Below are 10,345 nucleotides of genomic sequence, written 5' to 3' on the forward strand. Positions count from 1 at the left end.
TAAACTTTCACATACTCTGGACATTTGTACTTCCAAAACTTTTAGGGAATAATATCAAACTTCAAAATTTTCAAGCTTTCAAAAAGTTGGAACTTTTCAAAATTTCAATCTATTCAAACTGAAGAATCGCATTGCCAAACTAGAAGATACACGTGGTGGTGAGATATTTGTCAGTCTTCCCACTCTCTCTGTCTCACGCTGGATAAGATATCATAGAGACACAGCAGACGCGGCGAGGGCCCGTTCTGGTTAATTTGTCACCACCCTCACACAGATGGATCTCTCTCGATCTTCCCTCGAAGAAGAAAGATTAAAAAGACGACAGTGACAAACGCGGTGGGCTGCTGAGCCGCCCGATAATCAATCAATCGATCCCCACAGCTGATCTGCTCTGCTCTCCTCCGAGCGCGTGAAGGAGCCATGGACCCTCTGCCTTCTCCGCCGCAGCTCAGTGTCCTGGAGAGCGCCGTCGTAAAGCCCCCGCCGGCGCCGGAGACCTCCCTCCCGCTCACCTTCTTCGACGTCTACTGGCTCAACTCCCCGCCGGTGGAACGCGTCTTCCTCTACCGCCTCACCCCCGACACCACCGGCAACGACGCCGTCCCATCCGCCATCATCTCCAGCCTCAGGTCCTCGCTCTCCCAGGCCCTCCGTGCCTACTTCCCGCTGGCCGGCCGCCTCCGCCTCACGCCCGGCACGGCCGACCGCTACGAGCTCCACTACCAGCCCGGCGACGGCGTCGCCTTCACCGTCGCCGAGTATGCCGTCGACGTCGACGAGCTGGCCGCCGACGGGCCGAGGGAGGTCGCCAGGATCTTGCCGCTCGTGCCGCCTCTCTCGACGGGGGTTGGCCCGGTGCTCGCTCTGCAGGCCACCGTGCTCCGCGGCGGCCTCGCCATCGGCATCTCCCTGCACCATGCCGCCTGCGATGGCGCCTCCTCCACGCGCTTCTTCCACACCTGGGCCACCGCAAGCACCGGCTCCGGTGCGCCTCCTCCCCCGGTCATCGACAGAAGTTTGGTCACCAAGGACCCCAGTTTCAGACACATCTACGACATCTATGTCGGAGATCTCACGAGCACCGAGGAGATGGAGTACGTCGAGATGTCCAGCGACAAGCTGCTCGCCACCTTCACGCTCTCCAGGGAGGACATCCAGCGCGTTAAGGACGTCGTCTTCTCCGCGGCCGGTGAGGCGGGCGCGCCGCCGCCGCGATGCTCCTCGCTCGTCGCCACCTTCGGCTTCATCTGGTCCTGCTACCAGCGCGCCAAAGACGACGCCGAAGCAAGCAGCGGCGACCCGACCTACATCCTCTTCTCCGTCGACCACCGCTCGCGGATAATGCCCGATCCCGTCCCGGACGAGTACCTCGGCAACTGCATCGGCGCCGCCCAGCACGCCGCGCCCAAGAACCAGCTCGCGGCGGCCGGCAGCAGCGGCATACTCGTCGCGTGCACGGCTGTGGCAGCGGCCATCGAGGAGGCGATGGGCCAAACCGCGTCGCCCGAGAAGATGGGGTCGTGGCCGAAGAAGATTCTAGAGGCCGTCGCGACTGGTGGCGGTGTTCTGAGCGTGGCGGGGTCGCCGAGGTTCCGGGTCTACGACGTCGATTTCGGGTTCGGGCGGCCGGCCAAGGTGGAGATCGTGTCCGTGGCGAGAACCGGCGCGATGGCGCTGGCGGAGAGCCGCCGGAGCAGCGCCGGCGGCGTCATGGAGGTGGGCATCTCCCTGCCGCCCGCTGGCATGCAAAGGTTCCGAAAGTGCTTTGACGATGCCATTTCGTGGCTTCATCACCATTAGACAAGCTAGTGATATGCTTCGTTTCATGCTTTGTGCCCGGAATCATCTAAATGTATGCGTAATTGGAGTCTTGATATGTATTGTAAATTTGTAATCTGTATTTTTCTATTTAACCAGCAACTAAAAACAAATTAATCCATGTGTTTTGCCAAAGGGCATTATATTGATATTAAAATGACATCAATCACATGCAATCTATGCAACGGCACAACCAATCGCTTACCCAAAAAATTGATATGTTGAGAAAGCACATCGTCAGAGAAGAGAATTGGAGTTTTTAATTGGAGTTTAGTGAGGGCACGGACCCACCTTGAAAGGAAAGTTTGGTAGGTCACCTAATAATGTTTCATAGGTGTAGTAGCATTTTTTGCCGTCTGTGACAACAGACTACTAAAAATGTTATCCTAAAACAATGTCTCAAGAGTCAGGAAAGGAAATCATGCTCCTCCAGCGTCATTGTCGCGGATCCGGCTTGCCTACTCTCTTCCTGTCTTTTTTTCTTTTTCTTTTTAATCTAATCATCTCCCTCCTGATTTTAAGGGAGTGGGACCGAGCCTTATTTTGTTCCAATCAAATCAAACCACGTAGACGGGAGCACGGATAGACACACGACGGAGAAGCAGTCAAGTCTCGTCCCATTGTCGCGGGATCCAACCATTGCATGCCAGATCTCACTACACCTACCACGTTCTCAGTACACCTAGCTTGGTCGACTGATCTTTATTACCTTCACTGTTACTAGATGTTCAATACTGCAAATGGTCCATTGGTCTTGATGATTATCCTAGTGTTAGTTCAATATTACAAAATGCTGTTGACGCCGCGTGCATGTCCCCTTCCTACAAGAATTAAGAAAAGGAAGAGTGTAAATGACTAGCCACCAGAAAGTAGATAGCAGCCACTCCATTATTAGTCAGAGTAATAATGGCCATGTACGTCTAAATTAGTGACGTCTCAAAAATGTTAGCATCGACAAGCGATCATGTCACGTTCGAAGAAGTGTACCAAAGGTTGTGCCTCATGATACTGTATAGTTAGGGCAGATGTAATAGGAGTAGATATGTTAGGGTAGTAAGCTTATATTCCTTCCTTCTGTTCTTCTAGTCAAGAAAGAAAAGAAAAATCTTAGCCATCTATGATTAGTTGGTGGTGATCTGTTCGGTGGACTTGGTACCAGATTGTGGCACCACCTTCCCGACGTGTGCTCGTAATTTCAAACAGCCCTAATTGTCGACGAAGGTTTTCAACAATTGGGTAGCCAATTTCAACAACCGTGTTGATCCAAATGAACATACAACACTCGGTCATTTCCACTGTCATGGTGTTCATCTTTCTATGACATTTAATTTAATGTCGACATTGCTAGCTATAGCATTTCATGTATATCATGTTAGCTTGGTCTAACTGATGTTTATGATTCTACTCCCTTCATTCCAATCAATACTGCACTTATGCATACCGGCATACGTCGCGCCAACCCGACCAAGCCTGAGTCCCACCTTGAATGGAAGAACACAATTGCACCCATACACACACGTGTGCGTGTTCTATACATGCTTGGAAAATACTTGAAATTGACCAATTATTGCGTTCCAAAGCTTACATACTACACAACACACTATTTAAAGACCAAACCAAGTGATCTGCGTTAGGCACGCTAACATCTCATGTTATGTTCTACTCGCCGCGCGAAGCACATCGAGATCGACATCCACTTTGTTCGCGAGAAGATGTCTCTCAATCAGATTCGGGTTCTCCACGTGCCGTCCTCACAGCAGTTTGCCGATATCATGGCGAAGGGCTAGCACTTTCTGGACTTTCGGTACAGTTTATGCGTTCGACCGACGCACAAACTGCGGGGGATGTTAAAGTATAACTTTGTATAGCTAACCTCGCTTATTCCGTTTGCATACAGTTGTATATATACGTATATAGGGTTCCTTTCTTGGTCTCCAAGACGTGTAATCCTTCTATAAATATATGAGCCGATCGCCCCTTGAGAGGCGTCTTCCCTCAAACCCTTTCACGCTTATAGGCACCAGATTGTGGCACCACCTTCGTGATGTGCTTGTAACTTCAAACAGCCCTAATTGTCGACGAAGGTTCAACAATTGGGTAGCCAATTTCAACAACCGTGTTGATCCAAACAGCCATACATCGAACTTCTCTGGTATTTAAATTTGAATCTCTATTTTTTGAACTTTTTTTGTGAATTTACTAAAACAATTCTCGTACATGAATTTCTTATAGACAAACTTTTTTGTTACATGTTTTGAACTCTTACATTTCTTATTTTTGAACCTCTTTCTTTTTATACACAAAACATGATTTTTAACCCATTTCCAGGAAGACACACACAAAGAACACACACACACACACACACACAACCATCGCATGCACGAGCGCCACCACAACATCTCCATTGTTCTTTTGATGGACGTCGCTTATCTGAATCCCATACAGTAGTCGTATTTGTTCATCCAGGAGATACAAGGATCAAGGCCGGGAATGATTTAGTGGGAACCTAGGAGATGTCTACAACTATAGTCCTTTTGGAACAATTTGTATTGACCTTCAGGCATTTTTTCGTTCCAACTAGTGAGCAAACCGGACAACAACGTATAATTCTCCTATTCTTAGAGCTAAACTGAAGGATCTGACATCGGTGAGCAAACCGGGCAACAACGTATTATTCTCCTATTCTTAGAACCGGTATCTTGTTGCAGTCCATCTCGCTCCATGTCGTAAGCCACCGATGTCCGGGGTCCACCAAAGTAACATATAAGGTATGTAGCATAAGGCATATCCGTGATCATCTTTCGAAGGGATCACGACCCAATAGTATAGCATGGCAGACAAACAAGGATGTAGGACCACTGATGGGACTCTAGCATACGTAGACCATGCATGGTAGGATTGCAGGTATGGTATCAACATCAGTAGCAAAGACATGCTATGCAACAATATAGCATCTACCGATAAAGAAGTAACAATAGCACTACTCTAATGCAAGCAATAGAGAGAAGGAATGGACGATGTCAAAATGATCAAGGGGGTTTGGTTTCCCCCGATCATTTCAGTGTCATGCCTGAGGAATGTCGTGCCAGCATGGCATGTCACGGTGTGCTAGTCGGGCCAGGATGATATGGCATCGCTACAGCCCGAGGCACATCGGGCTCACATCGTGCCAACCCGACCAAACCTGAGTCCCACCTTGAATGGAAGCACACAATGGCATACACACACACACACGTGTGCGTGTTCTACACATGCTTGGAAAATATTTGAAATTGATCAGTTATTGTGTTCCAAAGGTTACATACTAAACAACACACTAATTACAGATCAAACCAAGTGATTTGCCTTAGGCACGCTAACATCTCATGCTCTACTCGCTAGTTTCTAGCAAAGGCTCTTGTAGCTCTCACCGCTCGAACTGGATAGGAAATGCCCCGTGAACGTTCACTGCTTCAGGAATAATTCCATGTTGTCGGCATCCTTGTGGATTCAATAGGAGGCGCATTCCGCACATTCACGTCCAGTGGTAGCATCCGATACTCAATGTCCAGGTCCTTGAGAACTTTGATCATCTCCTGGAGCACCAGCTCCCTCCTCACGTACCTCATCCCCATGTCCTGGAAGTTGAGCGTGTGACAGAGCCATATGGATACTTTTAGCTTGTTGGTCTCATCTACATCCCGGAGGACAACCATCGCCCCCGGGTACCAATGCTCTTTCTTGTTGTTGATGTAACTGGTTTCACATGTTTAAAACTTGGTTAGTTCGTTGTAGTATACTAAATTACACAAGCAACATAGGGAAATTTCCAACATTACGTTTAATGTTAATTGTTAACATGCACATAGTTCAGTTGTTAACAAATCAGGTTTGATCAAACCATGGGATGAAGACACTTCTACTTACCGTAGAATTCTTTCTTTCATGAGTGCTAGTTTCGCTACCGGCGTGGCAACGTGAATATAGAAGTCAATTCCTTCTCCCATATCTGGACTCCTGTAAAAATTCATAATCGGTATGGTGGCCAGTATATTGTTTGGATAATATATCTTCAGGTTGTCATATCGAAGGAAGACTGTTGTCAAGATATTCATTTCCTCGACAACAACCTGAAATTCAGGTGGTTAAAGCTTTAGTCAATGAGTGCAAGCTAATATTAGATTCAATGAGGAAGAAACAAGTAAAATATTACCACACCTGAACTTCCTCGATTTCACAGCGGTCACCAACATCAAAAGGATGCATCACAAATAAGAAAACAATTGCCTCAAAAACTGCCTTCAAAGTGTCTCCAAATACAATAACTGCCACCAAAAATGGTGAACTGAGGAAGACAAGTAAATTCGTTGTCGCTATGCCAAGAATAAGGAGCCAGAGAACAAACACGATGATGCCACCAACTACATTAGTCATCTGGTTGAGCTTGGATACTGCAACTTTTGTATCATTAAGTGTTAGAGCAAGGGCTTTGCGCTCTCTAAATGCATTCACCTAGCAATGGTAGGAAAGGCATCTTCAGAATTCAGAAGTCAATCATAATTCCTTATTGCGAGTTAGCTAGTAAGGTAATAAGATCATTACCATCCAGTTTTTTAGAGACCTCTTGCTGATCCTATTGTACTCTTGTCCTCCTTCGAAAAGATGCATTGCTTTGAGGGCTTCCTCCTGCCTCATGAAGTGCATCAAGTCTGCTAAGTATATGTACCTGCATTATCCGTACATTCATGATCAAGAATCTGAATCAGCAAGGTTGCCACTATATTCGAACTACCACATAGGAAATGAACCTTTTTAACCGGCATTGGAAGTAATTAAACGTGAGCATTTATAAACTTCTGTAAACTATTCTCTTTGTGATAAACATTAAACACACAGCCGTGCACTACACAAGTCGTAACAATTAGCACACTATTTATAAATTATACAGAAAATTATACCATCAGTTCACATCATGAGCTCAAAGTTTCTACAGCATTACAGATAAACTACATTTGTCTATCAAGTAAATTGACTAAAACGACCACATTGGGCATATATAGTATAAAAAATCCACCGTTTCGCCAATAGTTTGCCAACACCACTGGTTTTTGGTATTCTTTTTGCCAAAAGCACTAACTGGTCGATTGAATGCCTTTTGACGTGTTAACTGACCGTCAACATGACCTATTGCAAAGCGATGTACCTATACTGAGTTGACCTGAACCTGTACCGACGCCTTGGCGTCAAGCCAACCACCGTCAAGCTATATGACAACACCACGTCAAAAACAAAAAAAAACAAAAACCTTTGTCAAGCACACTTATGAGAACCGACCGACATACAACATCCACACGATAGGCTAGTATGAAAAGAAACGTAATTCTTAATCGACTTCTCTCGCGCGGCATGACATCGACATATTGTCACTGCAAGGGATGAATTCAAGCAACGCATCATCTCTACATGCTCACTGCTACAGCATCGCCGATGATACATGACTAAGGTCTTCATCAATATGGTCTTCATCCATATTTTCGTCAACACATCATTACCGCGGCATCATCCACAGTATGGACATCTCCGGTGTTCTCTGATTCTACTACTGCAATACATGCCATTAACAATGGGAAGAACTATCTCACCATGACGGACCTCATGCATGAAATTATATACCACAATTTTTTTTGTATTTTTCTGAATTTTTCTAATATTTATTTTGATTTTTTTAGCGTGGGTACAGCTGAGCTTGGGAGCAGAAACTCCGGGTCCGGCTATAGACCTGCCATTGTACTTGCTTTTATACAAAGAACTAGTAGTACACACGAGGTTGGATTGCTAAAAGCCCGTCACGTGCCTTTGTTTATTGCTTTCTGATTACACGCCATAGGTTACAGCTATATTTATACTAGTACAAAGCTAGTACAAAGCAGTGCTAGGCGTACGATGAATTTTTATACGATGCTGTACGACACTGCTCAGTCACCCTCCGATCAAATCTATGAATGAACAGCAATCGTTGGACCACTGGGTCGGACATGAATCATACATTTGAAGTCGTACGCAGAGCTATTTCGTTACTAGCCTACTCGGATGAGTGCTACGTATCCCTCCCGGACATGCCGACGTGGTTAATTCCAACACTCTATGGGTTTCCTCTGGTATTGGCTAAACTGATGGTATCATCACCTATGACATGACACCCTTTTTAGTATCGGCAAGCTGTATCGTTCACGACGGCAGCTCCGTCATCAACAACAAAGCATATATTTTTTGCACCTCCGGCTAGCTGCGTCTACACTGACAATTATGAACATTACATCCACGACTACCTAAACCACAGCTACTGCATCAACATGAAGGCTATGTTGGCAAGTACTCCAGGTCTTCTTGGCGGGTCTAAACGAACGACTACCTAAACCACGGCACATATGTATATTACTCCCTCCGTCTCATAATATAAAAATGTTTTTGACACTGCACTATTGTCAAAAACGTTCCTATATTATGGGACCGAGGGAGTAAAAGACAAGGACATCTAACTAAGACAAGAAAGAAATGCTTACTTGGATCGATGCTTGGCTACGTTATGGAAGATCTTCTTTGCGGCCATCTGTGACTCGTATTCGCTGCGAATATGTGTCGCTGACAAATCCCCTTCTCCTGTTGCCTGCTTTATCTGCTCATCTATAGTGGTGAGCGTCCCAGACCGAATAATCTTCATCAACCTTTTCATGTTCCAGGCTGAGACGTTGCTCCGATTGAGCTTATGGAGCTTGTCAATGCTTATCCCTTCATCAATCTGATGCTGTCTTTTCTCCTTAGCTAGTTGCTTGCTTCCTTGGCCCTGCTTCTTAGACATTGAAACCGATGGCCGAAAGCTCCTTAGCCCCGATAGATTCTTGGTTGGCATCGCGGCATGGAGATCACTCGGCTCAGCAAACATGGGGCCTTGTTCTTCAATTAGTTGCGGCCCCGAGAGCGTCTCAGTGACATATTGGTTGAACAATGACGCTTGAATCCGGTCAAAGTAGGTAGAGACATGGAAGGACGAGGCGAGCACCTTGAGCAGCAGCGTCTTGACAAGCCGGATGAGCGTGGCGACGAGCAAGCAGAATAGTATCTTCATAACATAGGACACCACCACCATGTGCGCGAGTTGGCACTTGTCGTCAAACAAGAAATGCCAGGCGGCGAGAACGAGGCCGAGCCAGAGCGTGTTCTGCACGGCGCTGCGGACGCCGTAGACGAAGTAGAGCACGCGCTTGCGCAGCAACAAGTTGCGCCCCACGCAGAACATGGCGATCCGGATGGCCCACCCGGAGACGAGACGGCCGCAGACGAGCGCGAGCGCGAGGAGCTCCCACTTCCAGAGCTGCAGCTCCCACACCTTCTTCCTGGACAAGATCCTTATGGTGGCACTGCAAACCAACGCCCCGACGAGGAGCACCAAGCTGACCCACTGCAAGATGGTGAGAGCGCCCAGCTTGCCACTCTTCAAGTTGAAGTCGTCGGGGATGTCCTCGTCCACGAATGGGTCCTCCTCCTCCCCGTCCATCGGACCCGACCAGCGCCACGCGGGAGACTGGCTGGGCTTAGGGGACCGTGAGGCGGACGACTTGTGCTTCTTGTCGATGGCAGGAGCTGCCGTGGGTGGCGCCGGCGGCGGGTCCATGAGCCGGGAGCGCGTCTGGGCTCGCAATAACGGTCCCTTTCCCGTGGAGGTAGATTTGCAGCGTACCATCTCGTCGGCGCGCCTACCGCTGCCCTCCGCGTCAGAGTCAGAGTTGGAGTCGGAGTCGGAGGAGATGTGTTTTTGGTGTTCGTCCTCGAAGGAGACACGCCGAGCGCCGTGCGACGGCCTCCCGAGCTCCTCCATCTCCGGGTCGAGGTCGAGCGACGGCTTTGCGCCGGACGCCCTCTGCTTCCGGAGGAAGTTGCCAATGAGGCGCGTGGGCGGGTCCTCGCCTCCCTCCATCGCCTGCTGCGGCGTCGGCGACGGTGGCCGATTCTTAAAGCTCAACTCCTCTTTCATTGATGTACAGCAGGCGATATACAGCAGCGTACTTGTACCCAAGTGGTGGTGCTTTCAATCCTATTATTGGTGTGGCACCAACTTTTTCTTGGTCGGTAGCGATTTGTCGGAGGCTCGCATTATTGGTGTCGACCGATGGGATGGCTGGGCCGACCTGTTTTTTTCCTTTTCTTTTTACTCCAAAAGTTGGGGCCCTTTATTATTGTGTAATATAAATTCGATTACAATCTGTCACAAGGTTACTAACAAGAAAACCTCAGCTTTCTTCTATCCAACACTCTGAGCTACTGATACTAGTAGCATACTTAGCACACATATCTGGTGGAACCGAGAAAGAGGTGAATACTGAAGATCTTTCCCTAATTTCATCAAACTAGACAAGCACAATTAACCTGCCCAGCATGATGGATGCCGCCCAAGACATACGCCTGGAAAGAGACGCTGTACCAGTAGTGTACTGGTGGCTCGTCTCGTCTCACTTAACACCCAGTGCAAGGGGTGGGTTCTCGGGTTCAA

The 10,345-nt window shown here is 47.8% G+C and overlaps 2 protein-coding genes across 2 annotated transcripts; one reads left to right on the forward strand and one right to left on the reverse strand.

Moving 5' to 3' along the window:
* The first annotated feature begins 215 nt into the window (after nt 1–215).
* Nucleotides 216–1,939, forward strand: LOC125542837 (malonyl-coenzyme A:anthocyanin 3-O-glucoside-6''-O-malonyltransferase-like). Its single transcript, XM_048706065.2, has one exon. The coding sequence runs from the start codon at nt 421–423 to the stop codon at nt 1,798–1,800; it is 1,380 nt and encodes a 459-aa protein (XP_048562022.1). The 5' UTR covers nt 216–420; the 3' UTR covers nt 1,801–1,939.
* A 3,142-nt stretch (nt 1,940–5,081) lies between these two features.
* On the reverse strand, nt 5,082–9,862 carry LOC125542847 (mechanosensitive ion channel protein 5). Its single transcript, XM_048706076.2, has 5 exons — nt 8,361–9,862; nt 6,400–6,523; nt 6,016–6,309; nt 5,725–5,927; nt 5,082–5,553 (listed from the first exon to the last, which is right to left on the reverse strand). The coding sequence occupies exons 1-5, from the start codon at nt 9,827–9,829 to the stop codon at nt 5,271–5,273; spliced, it is 2,373 nt and encodes a 790-aa protein (XP_048562033.1). The 5' UTR covers nt 9,830–9,862; the 3' UTR covers nt 5,082–5,270.
* Nucleotides 9,863–10,345: the final 483 nt, after the last annotated feature.

Source organism: Triticum urartu, chromosome 1A (assembly GCF_056163025.1).
Source record: "Triticum urartu cultivar PI428250 chromosome 1A, HENAU_Tu73, whole genome shotgun sequence".
In the NCBI taxonomy this organism is placed as follows: domain Eukaryota; kingdom Viridiplantae; phylum Streptophyta; class Magnoliopsida; order Poales; family Poaceae; genus Triticum; species Triticum urartu.

Bases quoted from the DNA above. Each gene is read 5' to 3' on its own strand.
- LOC125542837 (XM_048706065.2), top strand. From the start codon at position 421: ATGGACCCTCTGCCTTCTCCGCCGCAGCTCAGTGTCCTGGAGAGCGCC.
- LOC125542847 (XM_048706076.2), bottom strand. From the start codon at position 9,829: ATGAAAGAGGAGTTGAGCTTTAAGAATCGGCCACCGTCGCCGACGCCG. The intron at 6,310-6,399 runs GTAATGATCTTA...TACCATTGCTAG, and splicing joins GGTCTCTAAAAAACTGGATG to GTGAATGCATTTAGAGAGCG. The intron at 5,554-5,724 runs GTAAGTAGAAGT...ATGTGAAACCAG, and splicing joins ATGAAAGAAAGAATTCTACG to TTACATCAACAACAAGAAAG.